Source organism: Haplochromis burtoni, unplaced genomic scaffold, assembly GCF_018398535.1.
Source record: "Haplochromis burtoni strain Fernald_Lab_line unplaced genomic scaffold, NCSU_Asbu1 Contig_34, whole genome shotgun sequence".
NCBI lineage: Eukaryota > Metazoa > Chordata > Actinopteri > Cichliformes > Cichlidae > Haplochromis > Haplochromis burtoni.
In genome coordinates, this window is record NW_024582395.1 from 2,160,937 (window position 1) to 2,186,504 (window position 25,568).

The 25,568-nt window shown below is 40.5% G+C and overlaps 1 protein-coding gene across 12 annotated transcripts; it reads left to right on the top strand.

Annotated features, from left to right (window-relative positions):
- Nucleotides 1-1,193: 1,193 nt before the first annotated feature.
- atxn2 (ataxin 2) lies at nt 1,194-21,705 on the top strand. 12 transcript variants are annotated; one of them, XM_042219512.1, is made up of 26 exons: nt 1,194-1,779; nt 3,533-3,563; nt 3,945-4,004; nt 4,371-4,442; nt 5,056-5,206; nt 6,051-6,065; nt 7,907-8,031; nt 8,184-8,275; nt 8,456-8,644; nt 9,376-9,548; nt 9,878-10,126; nt 11,124-11,312; nt 11,613-11,792; nt 11,950-12,054; nt 12,245-12,315; nt 12,443-12,807; nt 13,049-13,112; nt 13,229-13,375; nt 14,031-14,048; nt 14,682-14,742; nt 15,663-15,856; nt 17,102-17,228; nt 17,303-17,491; nt 17,604-17,821; nt 19,260-19,437; nt 20,763-21,705. In XM_042219512.1, the coding sequence occupies exons 1-26, from the start codon at nt 1,667-1,669 to the stop codon at nt 20,789-20,791; spliced, it is 3,405 nt and encodes a 1,134-aa protein (XP_042075446.1). In that variant the 5' UTR covers nt 1,194-1,666; the 3' UTR covers nt 20,792-21,705. The 12 variants fall into 12 exon arrangements, with proteins under 12 accessions (XP_042075446.1, XP_005919133.1, XP_042075445.1 ...); XM_005919071.3 differs by having other exon boundaries at nt 1,195-1,779; nt 14,682-14,748; XM_042219511.1 differs by having other exon boundaries at nt 1,195-1,779; nt 14,682-14,748; nt 17,607-17,821.
- Nucleotides 21,706-25,568: the final 3,863 nt, after the last annotated feature.

A 25,568-nucleotide genomic window follows, 5' to 3' on the forward strand; every position in this document is an offset into this window, starting at 1 on the left:
TCATTATGTTAGACCAACAGGTCAAACCTTTGAACTTTTCTCAATAATATATTTAATATTTGACTGTGGAAATTTTAAATGAAAAACATTAGTGTAGCCACCTCCAGTTGCTCCTTGTTTGTGTCGCTCTGCCCTTGAGTAAGTGAAAAGCATGCTCTGTTAGATTGAAATCAGGTGACCAACTTGGCCACTGAAGAATATCACATTTCTTGCTGTGAGAAACTTTTAGGTTGCCTTTGCAGTAAGCTTTGGGTCATTATCCATTTACATTCCAGTCAGTCTTGCACTATTTGTCTGACTCAGTTCCACTGGCAGCCCATACCTGGCCATGCAACAACATTGTCTCTACCATATTTGACATTGTGGGAAAATGAAATAAAATAAAAATTTAAAGGTATAGAAATGGGCAAGAAAAGACAATTTTCAGGCTCATGTGCAGCCCTGGTTCCTATTGCAGATTTGTTTTGTATAAAGTGATGCTGCACAAGAATTTAAGCACAATCACGCACTGTATAAATGTTTTGCAAAGTGGGAAAAAGTATTTAGACTTGTTACATAAGATCTTAGGGGGATTGGTGCCACCCAATGCCCCTCTTCTCAAATCAAATCAAATCAAATCACTTTTATTGTCACATCACATGTGCAGGTACATTGGTACAGCACATGCGAGTGAAATTCTTGTGTGCGAGCTTCACAAGCAACAGAGTTGTGACACACCCCTTAGCCCTGCTAGTTAGTTTTCTAGGTTCATTTATTTATTTTATTTTACTTTGTTTTTTATTTGATGAAACTTTTTTTTTATCCTTACTTTGTTTTAGTTTAGTTTACTAGACTGGAATCCTCTTTGTACAGCTGTCTTGTCATATCAAGATTGTGGAAGTTACACCAGTTATTAACGAAAAATGGGACTATCTCAAAGTGACCCTCCAATCCTGCTAATTGGAAACCTTCATGCTTCAGTGGATACTAGCCATCACTATGTCCACACCCGCCGTGTGTGTGTGTTTGTGTGTATGTTAGTAGTGAGTTCGCCGGCTCACGTGGATGACACTACATAGTAATTGAAAATTCATGGACTTCCTGAAAATAGTGCCATGATGTAACTGTGTCTCTTTTAACACAAATGTCTGCATTGGGTTTTTACGTTAAAGATGGTCATGTTCATCTGTTTACAAGATCAATAGTTTTCAAATAACACAGCGTATAAAAATATAGAGTGAAGTGTTGCGAGCCGTCACGCCTCTCATATCCCTCCGCTGTTTTTGTCCCCCTTTCAGGCTGTTTTGGTCTTTTCGCTGTTAGCAACGGAAAGAATCCGAGATAGCTGCAAACCCGATTTTGAGATAATAATTATATAACAAATTGACAAGAGGTGTAACACACATGTTCATTTCGGAAAAGTTACTAGAGCGTGTTGTCTTTTTTTAAATATTTTTTTTTTCAGTTTTAACAGGAATTGTACAGGTCGCTAATTTAGCTAGCAACTGTTAGCCAGGCTAGCTGCTTAGCAAAGCATCCTCCTGAACAGGCACGTTGACTTTAGCCTGCTGGCTAAGCTAGGTCTTCGGATTGCCCAACGTTAGTGAGGTACCGCACACCGTCTCATCGTCAAGAAATTGCGGCGTGAAACTGGTCTGTTAAAGACGCTGTCTTTTATGGGATCACCATGTCAATGAAGGCCGGTGGAAATCGCAGCAAGCCCGGCGGGGGTAGCACCGCCGGTGCCGCCGCCGCCTCCGGTGCCGGAGGAAGCGGCGGGGGAAGACAGAATCTGGGCAGGTATGTGAAATTAGAACGTTAACATAGCGAAGCAAAAACACAGCAAGGAGGGTTGGTTTGACACGTTTTCGATATTTGGCCATAGTCACTGCCAAACGGTAGCGGTTGTAAGAGATGACATTGCCGTTAAGTGGTCCAAAACTAGTGCGTGTTTGTGAACGTTGTGCGGGCCTTGCGACGTGTTGGTCAGCCAGTTGTGCAGTTCAGCTAGCGAGGCCTGCCTGTCTGCTTGGTCCAGTGCTGTTGCAACTTTCGACGTGACATTATCTTCTCTGGCACGTTAAATCAAACATGCCACCACGAGGTTGATTTTCCATAAATACATGTTCGGGTGGACATTTATCTTTCCTCACATGAGTGTAGTACTAGTGACGCTGCTTGCCAAGTTGCTGGTATCAGTTTACTCTAAGCTTGAAGCCAAGTCAGCTAGCGTTAATTAGCCAATTGACAGCCTATACTTGCATTTCAGTTTTGTAACCGTTGGCTAATGGGGGACACGCAACGGCATTTGTTGTCTTTTGGCTGCCATGTAGCTTGGTACGTTACCGCAACATTGCTGCAACGGGGTTGCCAGGAAATGGATATAAAGCGTGTGGGCGCTCAGAAGAAAGGGGCGGGTGTGGAAACGGGGGTGAGGTGGAGGAGGAGAAGGGGGAATTACAGACCGACTGGCTTTCAACCTTGACGTTGCCATTGCTGTTCGTGAGAAATAGTGTCCTTGAGGCATGACTTTCTCTGTACACGTCGTCCCAAGATGAAGATAAAGCACACTGTCAGTGCATGAACAGCATGCATGCTGTGATTTTTGGTGGTCAGGCTGCTGTTCACCGGTCACTAGGACAGCACTCCCCTTTCACTGCGTAGGATTCATCGTGAAGATGCTATAAATGAATATTGGTCCAGTTTATAACCATGCTCACAAAACCTGCACATTACAGCTCAAAATGGCATGGCTAAGTGTGTTTTAGAAAGCTTAGGGCTGATTTACTGCAACGGATATAATATAGGGGTTAGTGGCCATTGCTTACGTTGAATGGTTGGTTATGTGCCAGCTGCTGAACAAGGTGCATTTTAGGACATGCCTGGGAAAACTCTTAGCTGCTGAGTGTTTGGCTAGATTGCATCACAAACATCATTATTATAAGCATAATGTTTTGGAGACACTGGGGAAATTTCAGAATTTACATTGCACATTGGAAATGTGATCTGCAAGAGCAATTCTGTCGATCTTAAATATGAAGTCAATGTCCACAATTTAAACAATTGATCAAGTAAGAGGGCTGTGTTGATGGTTGTGGTGATGTCTCCACAGCTGAAATCGATAGTGATGGTAATAAATCTTATACTTATAAAACCAAAGTGATTTCATTTTCATGTCTGCAGCTGCAAACATTTCACATGTCCTCTTCAGTCATAATCTCAGTAAAGCATCATTATAAGACCCTCATATATTCTTAAACCTGGTTCTCTGTAGTTTGCTACAAGTGATTGTAATATGCAGATACTTGCAGTATGCTGTGAAAGTATATTTTAGAAATGAGGTTAAGGTTAAAGCAAATTATATAGCTTGTATTGATTAACTTCAAGTGCACTTCTGTATCATCTTAATCACTGCCTCTTATGATTTCTCTTAGTGAGTTGCACATATCAGAGCATGTGCTAAATCAAGTCCTTAAATATTTTATTTTTTACAGTTGATGGTGAGTTTGACAACAATTTAATCAAAATGCGATTTTTTTTTTCTGTCCCTCAGGGGGAGACACAGTGGCAAAGGTCCAGCAGCAGTGAGTAACCTGTTATTTTTCATATACATTTGAGAAACAAAAATACCTTCAAGCTTGAGTATTTTAAAAAACTTAAAAAAAAAAAAATACAGATTTTTGAACATAGTGATGGTGTTTTTTTCCTCTTGAGGCATGTCATTGGTGGGCACCAGAATTTATCTTATGCAGGAAAAACCCTCACAATGCTTTAACATTTCTTTTTCTTGGTTTCCTGTTTTTAAAGCATTTTAATGCCAGAGAAAGCATAAATCCAGATATCGCCTTTTTAATTGCATTAAGAATGGAACAAGTGTATTGGTATTCCACAGTGATGAGACATTATTTGGCATCTTTTTTGTGCTCAAAATGGGAGCATCAAAATTAATTGTATCTTTTCTTTAGGTCATTTTCAATGGTGTATATGCAAATATGAGGATGGTCCATGTCTTGACTTCAGTGGTGGTACGTTTACTGTGTGCCTACCTTGTTCCTTTTTTTTCTGTGTGTAATGATTATAAGAATATGCATAGTTGCAAAATTCCTTGGATGAAGTAGCCATGTGAATCATGCTTACTCTAAGTGAGTTAGTAAGAACATTATTTACTGCAGTCTGTTTTACCACATGCTGTTTCTTCAAATTGTTTATACAGCACTAAACAAAGCCTGTTGTAGAGACAGCTGGTTGCATAAAAGGAAACGAGTGACTGATCAATCAATGGTTTGCCTTGCAGAAAAATGGGTTTCTGAACTTATATTTTTGAACATGTAAGTTAAAATTTGTACTGAAAGGCACATACCGTATATAACGACAAGCCTCTTTAATTGTAGGGGACCAAGTGTGAGCTTAAAGTGAAAAATGGAGCCATCTATGAGGGAGTATTTAAGACCTATGGCCCAGAGGTAAGGCTCATGCATAATGTGGTATTCTTTATTGTGCCAATATGGAGGGAAATCTGTTACTTTCTCACTAGCTGAATATGATTAGGGTTAAATGTGATGGAGTCTTGCTAACACTTGGTACTAGTTTCACCCCTAAGGTGGTTTTTCTGATATTTGAGCATTTACCTTCCCTTTTAGGCTGAATTATTTCCCAAAAGTAATAATCATAAGTAAATTTGAGGTTTTCCTCTAATTCAGATCTATGCTAGTATGCTGATGCCAGGATTACACAAAGTAGTTTATTTGATAAGAGTGATGAGTGATTTATTTGACTAATAGTTAAAGGAAGCCTGCTACAATTTTCCAGATCTTTAATTCATAACCATACACCACATATCTTTCTTGTGATGCTTAAAACAGATCTCTTGAGATTTCTCAGTATGTTTTAGTTTTAGGGTTGTTCTTAAGATTGTTTATAGCTGTTTTGTTTCTCTAGCTACTGTGGAGTGTGATGGGCATGAAAGAGTGCATTGTCCCAGTCTCCTGTGTCCATAGTTTCTTGTGTCTTTTGCAGATAGTTTTTTTTTTTTTTTTTTTGGCCCTCTGTGTTTCAAATGATATTTTTCTCCCTCAGTGTGACCTGGTGTTGGATGCAGCCCACCGAAAGAGTACAGAACCGAGCACAGGGCCCAGGAAAGAAGATATTGTAGAGAGCATCATTTTCAAGGCTTCTGATGTCGTAGTTGTGAACTTTAAAGATGTGGACCTAAATTTCGCCAGGAAAGGTAGTGTGGTCATATTTTTATTTTTTGGCAAAGATTTTTTTTTTAGTTATTGAAACTGGAGATGTTATCATGCGCATATTGAAAACCTATGGACAATGTTAACTGGGTGAGTTTGTCACACTGTCCATTTACACATACGAAAATATAAACGTATGTCAGTGAATTCCCATCTTTGCATACATACAATGTATTACCCTTCTCAGTCTTCTCTATCTTGATGTTGCAGAGGCTTTTCTGTGAGTTAAGTCTTGTGTGTCTGCTCAGAGTGGCCAGTCATTGAAGTCTAATTTGATCTATCGATTGGTCCAAAGGTTGCTCTAGTGCAACAAGGACACTCAATAAAGGCTGAAGGAGCCTGCTTCATGTAATTCATGTGCACCCATATGATTCTGCTTTGGACGATAATTGACTCTGCAGGAGAGTTTTGTTGTCTGAAAATATACAGGCATGAAGGTGTGAGGGGTTTTGCTTCATGATTTGAAACTATGGCACTACAATGATGCCACTTCACTTTAACAACTTGTGAAGTGAGTGAAATTTACACAGAAAGATAAAATGTCAAAAGTACCCATGTTTGTCTGCTTGCCCCTTTATTTTATTTTTTTAAAGAAATGCTCAATAAGTGATCAGTTGAAATCATGGGATGTGAGGAGTGCACTAGACATGGCTTGACCCAAGCTCAGATTGTTAGAATTGAGTACCTTTACAACTTATATCTAGGTGAACCATATCATAAATATGTCTGGTATGAATTTAACTGTTGGTGTGATCGCCAGTCATTTTATCTGTCAGTCATTCTTCTGACTATCTGTCATCTGTGTGTCTCTCCTTTCCAATGGTCTAGTCTCCTCAGACACAGGTAATCTATGGCTGTTTTCTCCTTTTGCACATCTTTGTATGCTCTTAAAAATATGTACTGTGCTCTTATATTAGACCTGTTAAATTAGATATTAAATTAGAAATGTAACGTTTATGAACATTTGGGCATGATGATCTTTCTTTTTTTTTTTTTTTTTTTTTTGCTGTATGTATTGTTACTGCATTTTGATTCCAGTATGATTCTCAAAGTTTTAGGATCACTGCTCTCATACACCCAAAAACTAAAAATGAGATATGTATTGCTGATCAGTGTTGCTTTATATTTTTACTGCGTCTTCAGACTGCATGTTGCTTTCGGTGGAAGAATTATTCCCTCAAAATCATTCAAGCTGATTTTTGGAGTCTTTAAATATTATCCAGTTTTAACTTTTGATACAGCCTATGGGATACATTTGGGTAATTTCTTTTATACTAATATAAACTCTATTTGTGTTAATAAGGTTACAAAGTGCTTTGTATTAAAATAAAATAAAAAATCACAGAAATTGTGAAAACCAGAGAAAATAGGATGGGGGGAAATAAACAACAAGAAGTGGCAACGATGAAGCAGTGACTTGTATAAGAAGAAGGTAATGTTTATTGCTTTTGTTTAGTTTATCTTTTATAGGATTTTTCCTAAACATCAGTTTGTTTGTTTGTTTTTTAAACCTTTCTTGGCCTTGGTCGAGTCATGCCACACTTAAATGGTAGATTATCAGCAACATTAATGTGATTCCATTGAAAGCAACTGATTCAAAAGTCATATTGGGCTCTCTTACATCATTTGTTTTCTGAGCATTGTTTTTAAAAGGTTATTAGGAGAAGTTTAATTTTGTTTGGCACTGAAATGCTTTGAGGTCATGTAATTAACTGCAGTCTAAATGCATGTTTGCTTACCTCTCACTATTCTCACGTTTGATTTAAAAAAAATTCTTACTTTGTATAATTCCTTTGGTGGACAGTGTGCACAAAGCACTCCAGCAAACACTGGAAATATAAACCAGGTCTATTGGCCCAACTGCCCGTATGGTGTCAGTCTAATGTTTCTGAACTTGCTCTGTGCCTGAAACGCTTAAATGCCTTTTGTATTGTGAAATGAGTTATGATGTGTGAGATAAGCAACTCCAGGTGGCTGGTATGCTTTGAGCACATAGTTCACTGGTGCCAGATCTGCAAATGTGAGAGCAGACTTGGGCTAACATGAGATTAGAATTTCAATTCAATTATAATTGGGGGTTTTCTTTGAGCAGATCTGTCTGTTTATGACTTTGTTGAGTCAATGTATTCCATACATTTACATAAAAATAATGAACATCCTGAAACCGCAATTAGCCCAAAGTAAATTGTTTAATTAATGTGCTCCCTTTCAAGATGTTGCTATGGTGATTCTTAATAAATAGGGTGCAAGTCAAGCATTGTAGACACTGCTCGTAGCTGGATTTAATTTTTGATAAAAGTTAGCCATCTGAAAATACTGTAGCACCTAGAGACATTATGCTACATACTCTGACAGTGATTCAGGACTCTCCCTTTATTCACAAGTCTTGCCCACACTTCCAGACTCACCAATGCCAGCTCAAGAAAATTGCTTTTTTGTTTTTGTAAAGGAAGCCCCCCCCCCACAAAATCCTGTTGAACCTGTGTTTGGATGTAACTCGGTGTGTCTTTCTGAACCGTCAAACTCTCCATATAGACGTTTGCTGTAAGAACTCTCTCAGAGGCTCTTGAAGCATGATGAGCACTTTGTTTTCTAAGCAGTGAGAGTGGAGCCTGCGTGCGTGCATGCGTGTGTGTGGTATCATGCAGTACATAAATATATACATTCTTTTCTTCATGGTTCAGACAACTTCACAGATGCAGCAGTGACTGGCCGGATCAATGGCGAGCATAAAGAAAAAGATCTTGAGCCCTGGGATGGAGGAGAGACCCACAACTCTGATAGCCTCGAGTCTCTGGATACTGATGTGGTGAGAAAAGTATCAGACACCAGAAACAGGCTGGTGCTAAACTTGCTATATATTCAACCGAAACAGAGAGTTTGTTTCATGTGATCCAGAGCATTTAAATTTGTTCACATGCTGATTGTCAAATTCTGTCTCTGCTACTGTTTTCACATCAGTCTAATGGGTGGGATCCCAATGACATGTTCAAGTACAATGAGGAGAAATATGGAGTCTTGTCCACATATGACAGCAGCCTGTCCACATATACGTAAGCTTCTTCATGTTCTCCATGTATTTGTTTGTATACTTGTCATACTAGATATGTTTAATTTTGAATCTCTGACAGTAAACAAACGTTCACTCTTTAATCTGGTTTTATTATAAAATTAAAGACTTAGAACCATGCTGTCCCATGTTACTCCTTGTCTAACCTGAATTTATTTCCCAGGGTACCTTTAGAGAGGGACAACTCAGAAGAGTTCTTGAAGAGGGAGGCGCGTGCTGCCCAGCTGGCAGAGGAGATCGAGGCTAGTGCCACGTACAAGGCCCGCGTTGCTCTGGAGAATGATGAACGGACTGACGAGGAGAAATTCACTGCTGTTGTGCGAGGGGAAAGGGAGACTCACACACTTGGCAGGTGGTGCCAGGATATGAGTTTTTACAAAAATACTACGTGTTTCTGTGAATACATTTTGTGTACACTTTGCAATTATGTAAATGTAATTGTGTTCGTAAACATATTTGAACGATTTTCAATTTTTATTGCCTCTTGATGCATTCTGTGGAGTTGTTAGAACTCGCATTATTCACAATTTATTGTTATAAGAATTTAAGAGGAGCTGGAAAAAGGATACTGCTGAGCTTTGCATACAATCATCTGTGTTGTAGCTGTGTGCTGTCACCAGGGGGCACTGAAATAAAACTGTTGCTTTAGTTTCTGCTTCTCTTGCTCATTTGGCTTTGCACTGGCAGTGAAGAACACAAAGTCATAATACACAAAGAACTTCTAAACTGAGTGTTAAAAATTTTGAACAGGGCCTACTACTACTGCTGTTAGTGCCTTTTTAAAAAAAAATCTTTGGAGTTTGTTTTCTGTCGGTTTTTTTCTAATGCTACTTGTGCTGCATGTAGAACTCTATTGCCCCTTTTCATGTTCTTTGGGAGGAATATTTAAGCCTACTAGACAAGTAGACAGCAAATGTTCCTATAACAAATACTTCCTATAACTGGTAATTAAAATTAAAAAATAAGCTCATTTTAGCTAATGACCACTTACTGGAATGGAATAAAGTATAGAATTAATTGCTCATCTTTATTATTGCCTTGTGTATATGTTTAGCTGAGTTAAGTCTGTTTGTATGTTTGTAGAGAGAACAAGTACATTCCTCCTGGTCAGAGAAACAGGGAGGCAATGTCATGGGGGCCAGGGCGTCAGAATTCACCTCGTCTTGGTCAGAGCTCAGCTGGACCCCCCACTCCTCGACCAGGACCACACGACTACAGTCCCAGTTCTGGATCTGACCAGAGGGTGGTTAATGGAGGTATATTTAATATGTCACCTACAAATCTGCTGTTACTTGCTGCAAATCAAACACAGTCTTTGTGAGAGTAAAGGAGTGGATGAGTGAGTCACTGTTGTGATCAAACCACGACTCGAAATAAGTTCTTTTGCAGTGGCAAAGTGTTTGGGTTATTCTTGTGTTATCTTGTTAGTTTATTTTTATTTAAGCAATTTTTTTCCTGTTTCCCCATCCCTTGTCTTTTTTTTTTTTAAATTAAATTTCTCTCTTCTTTCTGTCCCCACTATACCTTTGTTTCCCCTGCACTATAGCTTGTGTCATCCTTGATCATTTGTCCTTGCCTCTTTTAGGTTCATCCCATTGGCCCTCACCCTGTCCATCTCCTTCCTCCCGTCCCCCTTCTCGTTACCAGTCCGGTCCCTCCTCCCTGCCTCATCGGGCAACCACGCCCACCAGGCCACCTTCCAGGCCCCCCTCTCGACCTTCCAGACCTTCCTCTCATTCATCCCACCTCTCTTATCCCTCCTCTTCATCCTCCTTTTCCCACCATGGGCCCACATCGCCAGCCTCCGCTCTGGCCAAACGCATGTCTTCAGAAGGTACCCACATCTCTGTGGAGTAGACCTGGGCAAAAAACACGAGTTGAAGGTGGAGGGATTTAAGTCACAAAGAAATGTGAAATATTTCAAAGTTGATGGCGATCAGTTTTATTTGAAAAATAAGTTTGCCCAGGTCTAGTGTGGAACAGCAGAAATAGGAGAAATTGCTTGGTCAGACTGAGTTGGGATCAGATTTGAAAAACTCTGATTCTCTGTCAGTACATCAGGCAGTTTCACCTTGGCATGTGGGTGCACCAATGTGTGCCATGCTTTGGGTGTGGTAACACTTAAGGCACCAATTTATCAACTTCTCTGGTAGATCATTCAAAAGAAGGTGCACGATGATATTCTAATTTAAAAAAAAAAAAAAAAGGCTTGATGTTTGAGGCATGAGAAAGATGCTCAGAGATATTTGAATTGACAAATTCGATAAGTGGTTGTAATACCAGTTAAGTTTCACATGCAGTTTTTAAAAGTCTTCTCTGTATTCCACTCCATTGGGATACGAACTGTTGACCAGAAATGTGATCCGTCAATTTCCAGAGTCCCTCCAAAAAAAGCCCCCAAAAAACTGGTAGTGAGGCTTAATCTCTTGACGTCAATTATTTTTACTTGAATAGAAAAATTGTTAACTAGTGTTTGGCCTCTCATTATTTTTTTAATATGCTGTTACTGTAGGCCACTGTTCATCTCACTTTTTGGCCTTTGCTTTCCCATTTCTCATCTCTCACTTTGCTTGGTTGTGATGTGGTGTTTGATCACTTTACAGGATCATCTGTAATTTCTCCACTAGCATGCATGCAACAAATAACCTTACTGTTTGGTGTGATATTTATCAGCATGTAGACTTGAGTTTTTGAAAGTTTTTGTGAGGCACTGGTGAGTTAAAAAACAAAAAACAATTAGCAGAGGGATGCTAGGAAACACATGTTCACTTTGCTGTCACTGTGTGTTTACCAGCTTCTATCCATTTGCCTCTGTCTTTATACATCTCTAGGTCCACCAAGGATGTCTCCAAAATCTCAGCGGACGCCTCGTGCTCACAGAGTGCCACCCTGTCGGACCAGTGGAGTACCCCAAGGAGTGGACTTAATTTCCCATAATCCCCCTGGAGAGTCCATAGTGACTCCACAAACCAGGAGCAGCTCTTCCTCTGGAGGGACATGGTCCTCAGTGGTTAGCGGAGGTAGACTATTAATCTGAATAGTTTGTACCCCTCAGCCATAAAAGGCTGATGGGATATTGTCACCCTGCTGGGTGGGCAGGTAGTGTGGACACCAAAGCTTGTGAATGCAATGTAACTTGAGAACAAGGCAACATAGGATTTTTAAATGCATCCCAATGGTGAACCTACTAGTCCAGTATTTTTATCCCTTTGCAGAGATTTTAGTTTAATGCCACTGGAGGGCATATTTCAAAGCACCTGTTATTGTTTGTTATTTAACCTGAATGTGTTGTGAACACCAAATTCTTCTCCCCTTCTCAGCTCACAGACCTCGCTCCCCCCGACAGAATAGTATGGGTGGAGCTTCAGCTGGCTCCTCTTCCCTCCCATCACCTCAGACAGGTACAGCTCCTGTGGAAACTGTTACTACTCCAACATCAGCTTCCTCTCCTACTGCAGCTAGCCCTGCCCCCAGCATAGTCACTTCTTCATCAGGAGATGGTAAGCTGAAGTTTAACAAAGGACTGAGTATGAATAGTGATATGAAAACACATGTCTGTTGGTTTTTATAATGAATAAATAAGTGCTACAATCAGAAAAAGCTATCATTAAATCATTTTGATGGGAGTAAGTAAACGTTCTTTTTTTGTATGTTTAGCAAAAGAATGTCGTGCCCAGGAGACTAGACAAACATCTCCTACAAACAAGGAGAACATCAAGCCTTTGGAAAGTTCACCTAGTTTTACAAGACAAGTTTGTAAAGGTTGGTAAACACTAGAAATTTGCATTAACTTGTTCTTTTTAACCTCAGAATGTTGAGAAGCAATACAATTTTAAACATGAGTACGAGGGTTTCTCATCTGTTCCTTTCTTTAGTAGTCGTAATGTAACAATGTCTTTTAAAAATTGATAGTTCCAGAATCTGCATTTATTTCTCTCCATTCACTTTGCAGGACCGCCTTCTATACCATCAGACCACAGAAAACAAATAGATAATTTAAAGAAATTTAGTGTAGATTTTAGGGTAAGTATATCTTGAATTTATATGACATACAAATTGCTAAGATATGACTGATCTCATCTCATGTTTGTGAGGCTTTAGCAGAGGTTGTGCCCCTCTTCCACTCATCTTTCCTCTGTCCCTCTGCCAGTTGCAGTCTAGTTCCAACCCAGACCCTCCCTGTGAACCAGTGATGACCAAGTCTGCTAGAGACCCTGCAGACAAACCTAAAGATCTTCCCCTGGACAAAGCCTCCACAGTGGGGAGGGAGGCCACTGAAGATGGTGTTGTAGTAATTGCTGCTGGCACACCTAGTGGTACCCATGCTCCACCGACTACCACCACAAACACCAGTAAGCCTGGCAGCCCCGCTGCAATGTCTCAGTCTCCCTCTGCTACTGACCAGAAGAGGCCAGGGCTTGATGTGACGTCACAAGGAGTTCAGACGACGGCCACCTCAACGTTCAGCGGACCCAAGCATGAAGAGAAGGAGGAGAAAAAAGAAGCAGTGCAGGAGTGAGTGGACAGGAGACCCATTCCACGAGAAAACCAAAAATGACTTTATTGCATTTTGTGTGGTCTGTAGTCAGTTTACTATAATGCACAGTAGGGATTTATTACTGTCCAAAACCAACAACAAATTATTTAATGATAAATATTTATTAATTTAAAGAAACACAATTTAATGAAGTTTAAGTAGCTTCAGAAACAAATTCTTCCTTTTCATTCCTTTTCTCTATTTGTTCTCTCTCTGCAGTCAAGTGAGAAAATCAACCCTGAACCCAAATGCTAATGAGTTCAAACCCAGGTTTAATACACAGGTAAGTTATAACCCACTTCTGCCAAGCTTAAAACATTTGGAAACCAAAAACTAGGTCTGGTATTTAATTTATTTATGTCTCTATATGCTTTTGTTTTTCTTTGTATTTTCCCTCAGCCCAAACCAGCCAACACCCCAACGCCTCCCCGGCCTCAAGGCCAGCCCAGCCCCTCCATCGTGGTCCAGCAACCTCCGACTGTTTATGGCCAGACAGTCTGCTTCCCCCAGATGTATCCGCTGACGCCAGTCAGCCCTGGAGTTCAGGTGAGATACACACCTGCATACTGAAATGTACATTATGGAGATATTCATTTTTATTCAGTGCAAATCACCCAGAGCATCACACTGTGTTGGTATGAAATGCAGGGTTCATTCAGACCAACCCCTAACAACAGTGACTAACATGTCTATGTTTGTCCTCACGTGGTAATTTTCTTTCCTTTTCTTTGATTCATGCCTGCCATCATTATTTTCTCAGTGTAGTTTATGTTTTTAAGGACAAAGCTCACATTTGTTGTCATTTGTTTCATTGTAAACTTTTTCCCTCCATGTAGCAGAAGAAGCATTAGGGGGGAAAAAGGTCCCCCTCCCCATGACATGTTGTTCCCTGTCTTCTTTTGAGAAGGTGTTAGTTACATGGTTTTCTTACAGAATGAACTGAGAAATGTTTAGGTGATTAGTTGCATAACAAGCTTAGAAATGTTTAGTCAAAGCTTTTTTTTTTTTTTTTTAGAAGTTTAGTATAGATATAATTTTGATGTTGCATATATGTAGCTGTGATCAATACATTTCTTATGTTGCTTTAAGAAAAACTTGGTGATCCAACATCAGACACGTGCAAACGATAACAACTAAAAAGTGGTTCTTCTTCCCTTTTCTCCCCCTCCTCCTCCCCTCTCTCTCTCTCTCGCTCCATTAGAAAAGCATAATATGGAAGGTTTGTGAATTTTTCTAAGATTTCTATTTTTAAAAACTTTTTTTTGTATTATTTTTATTTTATTTTTTAAGCCCATTAAGTACTGGGATGTTTTGCTTGCTTGTTGAATTAATATCATCAGATGTTGGTTTGCCAACTTCTTATTGCAATTCTTCAGATGGACTTAAAACTGTGCTCATTTCCCTTTGTTCCATCTGTTTTCCAAACAAATGGCTGCAAGCTAAAATGAGTTTAAGCTAGCTTGTTTTTGCTGAAGGGGTGTTTGTAACACAAATGCATGGTGGACGATGTTAATGAGTTCAGGAACTGAAAAAACAGTATTATGAATGCTGTAAAAACACCTTTTTGGCTCATGATAGTCAGGTGTAGAAAGTGCATGTGGCCCCAGGTAAGCGATGACTCCCACAAGCTCTTACATTCTAGTAAGCTGTTTGTGTTAGACAAAAAGAAGATGAAACGTTTATCTGCAGCCAGATTGTTATTAAGGTTCCCAGACAAATGAGCACAGATGCACCCATGTTTATCCTCAGACTGTCTGTTTTATAATCTTGTTGGAAATCTCACAGAAAATTGAGTATAAACATGTTTTTTATTTTTTGTTTTTCCCTTTCCTCGTTCCTCACCTCTCTCCAGTCTCCCATGTACCAGGTTCAGATGCCTATGACAGTGAGCCAATCTAAACCCTACAGACCAGGTAAAGGTGAGAATAACCACCGCTTTCTTTCTCTCATTTCCCTCCCACATAATCTTTTTTTCAACTTGGTGAACAATATTTACAAACCATGTGAATACATAAATATTTTTAACCAGCTATTTGGACAGTATGTGATAATAAGCTTGTTTTCAGAGTCAGCCCAAACATTGTTTACAATGTAGCATTGTTGTGGCATTTTTTTACAAAACGGTTGAATTAAAATGTCTTGTTGGTGGAGTAAATAAATTCCTAATGGGGTAAAAAACAAAGAGAGGGCTTCCTGCAGAAGCACACCACGCAGGAGCCTGCAATCTGAAATATTACCAGTCACTCAATATCATGATGAGGAGCTGAGAATAATGAAGGCTGAAAATAATTCCCCAGTCTTACATGAAGTGTGATGGATTGGTTGATTAATTACGTTGATTATTCATGTGGGGGGTTGAGCTGCTTTGCCCACACAAAATCAAACGTGCAACAACAGCAATCGCCATACAATCATTTAAAGTATGTTGTATATTCTTCTCACTACGCGGGACACCAAAAACCACTGATGTTGTATATGTTGTTTTACCACACACGCTTACCGACCTGCAATTATTACGCAAGTACAGAAATGCTGTTGTGCAAGTATTTTTGTAGTTTGCTTTTACAAGAGAGAGGCTTCAGGATTTTGTTTTTAATTTCTGATCTGGCCAATCTTTATTATCTTTCAGTAAGTTTAAATATGGCTCATAATATGATCAGTTGCTTGTGTTTTTTTTTTTTCTCCCCCTCACATATAGACTTTACTAGTGTCTTTCATAGCCAATGACCCTTCTCTCTCACCAAAGCCTCTAGAGTTGGTGTGTATATATATGTATGATATGGGATGTTGAACTTATTCTCCATCTTGCCCATCTCTTAACATAAATCTCTAGTACCCAACATGCCCCAGCAGAGGTCAGACCAGCACCATCCGCCAGGCACACCCACCATGATGCACCCAGCCACAGCAGCAGGGCCACCGATTGTAGCACCGAGCCCGGCTTACTCAGCGCAGTACTTCACCTGCAGCCCACAGCAGTTCACCAGTCAGCAGCTCGTCCAGCAGATGCCTCACTACCAGTCACAGGTATGATTTACTCTGGCACCAGCAGTATCACAACTATACAGCCTTTAGCAGCTCATTGAGGAAGGATAGATTGAACAGGCTCGTCTATTAAGACTCGTATGTAACCATTAAAGTTTCTCTGGTACCATCAATTAGAACTGGCAGTTTTTATCTCCCGCAGCTGTTCACTTGTCGGTGATTTGGCTGACAGATGCTGGTGGTCTTTAGCAGTTTGATGGGGTGCCAATGTCATGCCAGTTTTTTTTGGTTTTGGTTTTTTTTATCACCTCTGATTTATTGAGCTCAAAGTGTACTCCTGCTTCTTATACCTGAAGAGTTACTACCTGTTTGCTACAGGCTGTCATTGGAAAAACTGCAGCTTTTACTGCAGTGACTTAAAAAATCCTGGAAAATCCTCAGTAATACAAACAGCTAGGCTCAAGCACTTTTTGGAGCAGAGCCTACTCAAAGCGCACACTTATATTTTTTTATGTTGATTACTAATGAATAGTAGATGGTATTGACAAAAAGATATCTGAGGCTTGATGCCAATACCACAATGACTGTTAAGTTGTGAAATGTAAAATAGGTAAATAAATGTAAGAAAATAAGTTAAACCTCATGAATGTTGCATTTTTCTTTAACACAGTCATGAAAGGATTTGGCCTCTTAAATACATAATTCTTTAAGGAAGCATTTTTCAGGACATATCGAACACACATCGTACGCACATAATCATTGATGCCCCAAAAATAATGAACCTTATGTCACTTTGATCGTCAGTGCCAATTAAATTGAGTGAAGATGGCCAGCTTTGGGATGAGACAGACAAACATGATCTCACACACAGGCTCTTTAAATGACAGCTTGTGAGAATGTTTTATGCAACCTATGAACATAGAATGCATTACTGTAGATTTTATCAGACCACAGTTCATGTGATATGCCAGAACCACAGAGTGAGACCATAGAAGCCATTTTTTTCTCTCTTTCAGTTTCATCACAGCGCTTACAAATTGAGCTGGTGTTAAGAAATGCAAGTCGGCTAACTAATGATTACAAAACAGTATAAACCAAGAAAGAAATAAGCTTCCTTTCTCTGAACAGATGCATCAGAAGCACAAAAAAGTGTTTATGTCCATATTTCATGTGCAGCCTCTGAACAAATGTTGGCTCTCTAAATTGGCACTCAGTTACCAAAACTGTGACGGCAGGAGTTGATAGAGGCTTTCCTCAGTTTTTTGGCTTCCTTTTTGCCTCTTTCAGGCACAGCATGTGTTCAGTCCAGTGATGCAGGGCAGTGCCAGGATGATGGCGCCTCCCACGCATGGCCAGCCCAGTCTCGTCTCTTCCTCTACTACACAGTACCCAGAGCAGACACACACCATGTATGGTACGTGTGCGGCCAATGCACGGGGTGTGATTTTTAATGCTTTTCACTATTACTAACGCCGACTGCTGTTTCAGTGTCTCCAGGGCCAATGCCTCAGCAGTACCCCCACCCTAGTGCCACCTTGCACCCTCACCCGCAGCACCCTCAGCCCTCTGCCACGCCTACAGGCCAGGCACAGCAGGGTGGACCACAACATGGAGGCCCTCCTAGCCATCCAGCTGCCAGCCCAGTCCAGCACCCACAGCACCCACAGGCAGCAGCAGGTGAGTGCCCTAAGGTTGGCGGTAGTAATTACCCCCTCCTCCCATGGAGCTGGATTTTTTTCAAGTGGAGCATTATGGTAATGTATACATGTGTTTATGATTTTTGTTGTAGCAGCAGCAGCAGCAGCAGCCCAGGCCCTCCACCTGGCTAACCAGCCTCCACAGCAGCAGATGTATTCGGCCTTGGCACCCACGCCACCTTCGATGACCCCAGGGCCAAACCCTCAGTCCCCACAGGCATCTTTCCCTTCTGCTCAGCAGGCTGTGTATATCCACCCACAGCAGGTCCAGCATGGCTACAACCCCAACCACATGGCGCACGTGCAGCAGGTTGGTCACAGCCTGCTGTGAACGTGCTCAACAGCGACCACAGTGGCTCAAGCCAGGCAATCAGATTGGCAGTGTTTCCTGTGCTGGACTTAACTGTGGGTGTGAGAAAGGTCTGGGATCCATTCCAGTAGGTGTTTGAGTTTATGAATGGGTCATATTTGGCTTTTATTAATCCCTTTAAATGAGGTAGACATTTTGTTGGCAGTATGATCAAGTTGGGATGTAGCGCTGTCATTCTCACGGTAAGCTGTGGGGTACAGAGGAAAAGAAACATTATTTCCTGATAAGAAGACAACCTAACCACGCAATTCAGAGATATTCTTGGATACCCATAGCAGTTTGGCCCCATTGAGTCTATGAAGGAATTCTTTAAATAGACCTATTGAGAGTTGAGGTTTTTTTTGGGGGGGGGGTGGTTCCCCCTAGATACATGAAACAAATGGGTTTCCTTAGCATTGTTACATTATGTGTAGTTATTTACCTGTTTGTGCTCTGCTCAGAATTGTACACCAGAGGCCACTCTGCAATCTGTCTGGCTGAAGAGTGTTTCACACATCAACTTTACTTCATCTATTGACCATTATAAATACAGATACCAATAGACTGCCAATTAGCTAATATTGCCATTGAGATACATCAATCTGTCTCTACTGAGGGCCTCCACCAAGGCCAAATATGAGATATGGATATTTTTAACTGTAAATTGTATGATGCTACTTGAGTGGAGCAGCTTTCCAAAGCCCTAGGATTGTGATTGGCAGGATTTCATACCCCTGTCTCAGTACAGTAGAGATATTATAAACCTTGTGTTTGGCTAAAGGAAGCTAAACTTTTTCTTCTAGTGGTGGATCCGTTTCAGATTTTGTCTGGGCATGTATAAGCCTTAAAAGCAAGACTTTCAAGGTAATCATTGTGCTATTGTCCTGTCCTATGTTGTCCTGGCTCTTCCTTCCTCGTACATTAAGGAGACTTTTATGTGTCAAGGGTCGACCACAGTGAAAGTGCTCTTTTATTTTCTGTTTGTTCTACAGGTGTTAAAGTACTCGCACCGTTTCATTTTACAGGAAGTTTTCATTGCACATGGAAAACAAACGTTGCCGTTTCCAAGTCAAACTTGAAAAGTAAACTGTAACCTCGTGTTATTGTCTTAGCTGAAGTCACATGCTGTATGTGCGTTTGTCTCTGAGCCCCACCTTTACGTAAACAGGCTGCTGAAGAAAGGGAAAAAAAACATTCAGAATCATGCGGTGTCTGTTCAGAGCTGCTGCTCCTGTCGGTAACAGACAGGCGGAGCCGTGAAACGCTGTGTCACTGAAACTCATCTGATTCATCGTTTTACCCAGTCTGGCTTTTGTCCTTCTGTTGATCTCTCACTGTCACACTTTTGTTCTCACTCTGGCGCACTCACTCACACTTGTGCTCTTTCTCTCGCTCCCAGGCCCATATGCAGTCTGGTATTGTGCCATCCCACCACCCGGCACCCACCCATCCCCCAATGATGCTCATGGCTACCCAGGGTCCTCCAGCTGGTCCACAGCCACCTATGCCCCAGACTGCCCTTAACCCCATCCCTGTTTCCTCAACCACACATTTCTCCTACCTGGCACATCCACAAGGTATTTTTATTATTTTCCTTCCTCTATAAAGAGACTGTGTTGTTTTCCTTCTCTAACGTTCTTTTACATTACTAGCTCCTCTTTACACCTTTGTGCAAACTGAGGCAATAAGTCAGTACTCTTCATGGCAATGGTTGAAATATTTAGACTTCAATTCTTTTTGCATGTGGGGTGAGTGTCATTAATAGATATAATGGCAGTTAGCTGGGGCAATCACACATAATTTTATTTTTTTAATTCTTTGGACAGTTATTATCCCTCAGCCATGAAAGTCTGATGAGGTTCTGTCGTCACTCCCTGTGCAGGCAGGGGAGGCGTGGACACCCAAGTGTCGGTGCCATGGAGAACAGCAATGTAGTCAGTCATGTTCATGGACACAAATTGTTTTTTCTGTTTTTTTGTTACAGTCAGCTCAAAATAATGAATTTTAATAGGAAGTAAGATTTCTGTGTGGCGACTCCCGCGAACACAGAGGCCAAGAAAAGGTAGCTTTGAAAGAAGTGGCAGCTGCTGTATTTGACCCAAATCATAAACTTGGCGTGTAAAATTTGTCCTGTGTAGGAATTGATTCAGATGAGAATTTATCCCCTGGGAAATAAAGCAATAAATAAAAGTTGTGCACATGTTACACCTTTCATCTGATTCAGTTAAAAATGACCATAAAGAGGTGATTTTTGTATTATTCCCAGCAGGCAAATATGTGCGTGGACACTGCTGACACATAGGTCAGCAGTCACTGGTCAGAAGATTTTAACATATTGTCATATTCTTTGGGACAAAGTAACAAGTGTCCAGTCAGTACAAGAAACACATTTCACCCCTGAGTCATAAAAGGCTGAAAGATGTAAAGGTGGTAAAGGTGCATCCACTGAGGGGCTAATAACTAACCAGCTCTGAGCTAACTGCATTTAAACACTGGTCGAAGGTGAACTGGTGACTTTCAGATTGTGTTTTGTAAGGAAAACATCTGTCCTCTATTCGATACACACAATAAGAGCCATGCAGATGGTCGAGTCATACTGTGGGCTTTGCAGAACCATCAGTTATTTAAAGATAGGTCTTTAAAAAGATTCAGCTTGGGACACATGATCGGGGTGAGATTTTGAGTACCGGTAATGGTAATTTCAGAAGAAACACACTTATTTATTTTTTATCAGATATTTAATTTTCCTCAGGTTAAACCAGGGAAAACTCCGTCTTTAGGTGCAGATTTAGATGATTGGAGGAGAATTACTGGTTTGTTATTTGAGTGTAATTAAAACTATAGTTTGTGTTTTGTAAAGCTGTCTAACGTGTTACAAAGAAACTTTCTGTCATCCCTGCAGTGCAACCTCATCATCAGCAGCAGCTGTAGATGCGTCAGCGAGCTGAGGGACCCGCTCTGCGCCGCGCTTCTCAACCAGAGCCTTCATAACCAGGCGATGAAGAGGATGAGAGAGCCCACCCTCTCCTCTCTTCCCTCATCCTCACCAGACATGCTTCACATCAGCTTTTCTCTTCCCTCCCTCCTCCCTCCCTCCCTCCCTGACCAGGCAATAAGAGAATGTTAACAGGTTGATGCAGTGACATGTTTTAACGAGCTAGAGTTTTAACAGACAAGACTGCTCCTATTCAGGCCCCCCACACACAAGCACACACGCATACACATACAGATCTGCAAACACAGATAGTTATACCTACATCTACACACACTTTCAGGGGTCCCAAATTGCAACTTAAGTCAGCTTGCCAAGTAAGAAGTGAAAGAGAGTAAACAATCAGCGAGTGTGAAGAAGAAAATTCAACTGGAACTCGTAATTTTTGTCCGCACCTTGTTATGAAAAGAATCTTCCAACCTTTAGACAGTATTAATCCTACTGTTTATTGCTGCTGCTATGTGCTGCATTTATTTCCAGACTACACGACACGTTTCTAACCAAACTAAAAACGAAACATGACGAGAAACTTTCTGTGAAATAAACTCATGTTGGCAGCCGAGAGGACAGGAGAAAGTGTTATTTATGAAATTATAACGGCTGAGGTGATCAGATCCCACTTCTCACCCGACCCTTATGTAACTTTTAAGTTAAAACTTTTACTTTGTAGATAATATAAATAATTTAAAAAATGAGCAAAAAAATTTAAAAACAATAAAAAAGTTTTAAAAACTGAACTGCTTCTTGTGGTTTGCTTGTACTGTTGGTGTGTCGTTACTGTGAACGTGCACTCTTGTGTTCTAGCTTTTTACAGTGGCTTGCAAAAGTATTCGGCCCCTTGAACTTTCCCACATTTTGTCACATTACAGCCACAAACATGAATCAATTTTATTGGAATTCCACGTGAAAGACCATACAAAGTGGTGTACACGTGAGAAGTGGAACGAAAATCATACATGATTCCAAACATTTTTTTACAAATAAATAACTGCAAAGTGGGGTGTGCGTAATTATTCAGCCCCCTTTGGTCTGAGTGCAGTCAGTTGCCCATAGACATTGCCTGATGAGTGCTAATGACTAAATAGAGTGCACCTGTGTGTAATCTAATGTCAGTACAAATACAGCTGCTCTGTGACGGCCTCAGAGGTTGTCTAAGAGAATATTGGGAGCAACAACACCATGAAGTCCAAAGAACACACCAGACAGGTCAGGGATAAAGTTATTGAGAAATTTAAAGCAGGCTTAGGCTACAAAAAGATTTCCCAAGCCTTGAACATCCCACGGAGCACTGTTCAAGCGATCATTCAGAAATGGAAGGAGTATGGCACAACTGTAAACCTACCAAGACAAGGCCGTCCACCTAAACTCACAGGCCGAACAAGGAGAGCGCTGATCAGAAATGCAGCCAAGAGGCCCATGGTGACTCTGGACGAGCTGCAGAGATCTACAGCTCAGGTGGGGGAATCTGTCCATAGGACAACTATTAGTCGTGCACTGCACAAAGTTGGCCTTTATGGAAGAGTGGCAAGAAGAAAGCCATTGTTAACAGAAAACCATAAGAAGTCCGTTTGCAGTTTGCCACAAGCCATGTGGGGGACACAGCAAACATGTGGAAGAAGGTGCTCTGGTCAGATGAGACCAAAATGGAACTTTTTGGCCAAAATGCAAAACGCTATGTGTGGCGGAAAACTAACACTGCACATCACTCTGAACACACCATCCCCACTGTCAAATATGGTGGTGGCAGCATCATGCTCTGGGGGTGCTTCTCTTCAGCAGGGACAGGGAAGCTGGTCAGAGTTGATGGGAAGATGGATGGAGCCAAATACAGGGCAATCTTGGAAGAAAACCTCTTGGAGTCTGCAAAAGACTTGAGACTGGGGCGGAGGTTCACCTTCCAGCAGGACAACGACCCTAAACATAAAGCCAGGGCAACAATGGAATGGTTTAAAACAAAACATATCCATGTGTTAGAATGGCCCAGTCAAAGTCCAGATCTAAATCCAATCGAGAATCTGTGGCAAGATCTGAAAACTGCTGTTCACAAACGCTGTCCATCTAATCTGACTGAGCTGGAGCTGTTTTGCAAAGAAGAATGGGCAAGATTTCAGTCTCTAGATGTGCAAAGCTGGTAGAGACATACCCTAAAAGACTGGCAGCTGTAATTGCAGCAAAAGGTGGTTCTACAAAGTATTGACTCAGGGGGCTGAATAATTACGCACACCCCACTTTTCAGTTATTTATTTGTAAAAAATGTTTGGAATCATGTATGATTTTGTTCCACTTCTCACGTGTACACCACTTTGTATTGGCTTTCACTGTGGAATTCCAATAAATTGATTCATGTTTGTGGCTGTAATGTGACAAACATGTGGAAAAGTTCAAGGGGGCCGAATACTTTTGCAAGCCACTGTATCTCTGAACGCTAACTGTATTTATTCAGTCTCAAGAACGCTGATAACACAGCATGGCAAGTGGACGTTAGATTTACAAAGCTTCAGGTCTTTACATGGCATTCCAGTAGTAGGGTACAGTACTGTGCAAAAGTCCTGAGCCACCCCTCATTTGTATTTGCTTTGAAAATGGGTGTCGAACTGCATTTTCATTACTATTTTTCATCTATTCAAGTAAATAAGTGAATCAAATGAGTGATGACTCAAGAGTTTTCCACTGTACTGTGCATTGAATAGTAAATGGAAAAAGTTGTCCATTTCACTCTTTGAGTGCAATCTTAGCAATAAAATGACTGGATTTGATTTTGAGCAAGGAAAATACATAAGTGCAAGTGTTAAACTGCTTTTTTATAATATTGGGTTTTTCTTTGTTTAATGTAAAAAAAAATATTTTTTTTAAAATCCTGTTTATTGTGAATAACCCATAATGTATCCATGTGGGTTTGCATGTGTCCAAAAACACTGAAAAAATCTCAGGGGGTGGAGTTTACAGTGCAAGGTCGGAGCTACCAAAAAGTGTTTTATAAATTACTGGGCTAAAGTAAAGTAGTTCACAGAAAACTCAGATCTACTTATCTAACAAAATATACTTTTTTGCCTTTGTCAACAACCATCATGAAAATGACTACCATCTTGAGTTTTATCAAGAAAGTGATTATAAAAGAATGTATGTACCAACTTTGGGCATCCATCTGTGAACCATTTCCTTGTAATCTTAAGTTATCTGCTGCACTAAGAATCACCTTTCTTTTGATTTTCATTTGGCGTTTGAACAGGTCATCTTGACCATGTCTAAATGCACTTGGTTGTTGCCATGTGAACAGATGTACCCAACAAAGTGTCAGGTGAGTGTAGTCACTGTAATCTCTGTATCTTACAGCTGTAAAACAGAAATGCCACCATGTCGCATTTGCCAACTTTGTTCTTTGTGATGAACAAAGACAAACATCAGATACACAAACTAACCACACCATTTTGTTTTTTTTTTTGGTTGGGTTTATTTTAAAAAATGGGTCAAATATACAGTTGATATATATTTAATATAATTTAGATGCTGAAAGGGATGCAAACACAATGACAGATTTTCAAAGGTGGTTTTCGTTGACTGTAGAAGGGATGATGGGTTAAACTGGAATGTTTACAGTGCTGAGTTAAAAAAACAAAACAAAACGGGATGAACAGTATTGAGAACACATGACATTCATCTACTGGACATTAAAAAAATAAAACATGGATTTGGGGGGGTGAGTGGGGGCATTTCTGGAGTAGATGTTAAAGATTAAAAGACCCCTGAGGTACATGGGGATTTTCTCTTGCATTATCTCGATTCCTGCAAATATCAGCCATGAAGCAACAGAAATATGCGGTAGCCCTGTTTATTTTTTCTAACATAGCATGTTTTCCCAGGATCTTGGGCAGTCATTGGCTATTTTTTACTTCAGGTGAAAACACCGAAAGCCATCCATCCAAGCTTCTGATCGCTCCCTAGCTACAAACATGAAGGTGTGAAGCACGGGGCATCTCTCAGATATTGCACTACACAATCACACCCTGAGCTCTGGAGAGGAACAACAACAACAATTAAAAAGGGGAAAAGCAACAGCAGCTTTCTGGCAAAAGGCACAGTCATTCTCCCTTAAAGGGAAATCAGCAAAGAGAGGGGACTGTTATATTTTTAAAAATAGTTACTGTTACCGTTGCTTTCGTTTAGCAGAAGAGAAACAGAGGTGTTGATGGAGAAGGTGATTTGTTTTGACTTTGAGCAACATAAAAGTTAGGAAGACCAACCGTACTTTTGCCAAAAACATTCTTGTTTTTGTTCCCCTTGAAAGATGTCAGTCTTTATCATGATGATTACATTAAAGAGAACTACACAACCATTGTAACAAATATTCCTTTGGTAGACAAAGCTGACTTGTTATTAGAGGAGTAATGACGACGATCTCGCTCTGATCGTGACAAGGAGGGAGTCAAGTTGCATTTTTCTTTTTCTCTTACTTAAAAAAAAAAGGAAAGAAACCTCTCCAGCAAACTGCAATAATTAAGAGGACAGCGAGACAAACAGAATCATATCTAAACCATATATTAAGCACAGATTTACTGCAAGTAAACCTAAAATCATCTGCTAAAGTTAGTGTTAAAGCAAGGTTAGAAGACAGACAAGTCCTACAACACCATTCCCCAAGAAATCCTGCTGCTAGTGGCACTGAAGCTTCAATTATTAAAATAAAAATAAAGTAAAAATTACAGAAAACATGACATT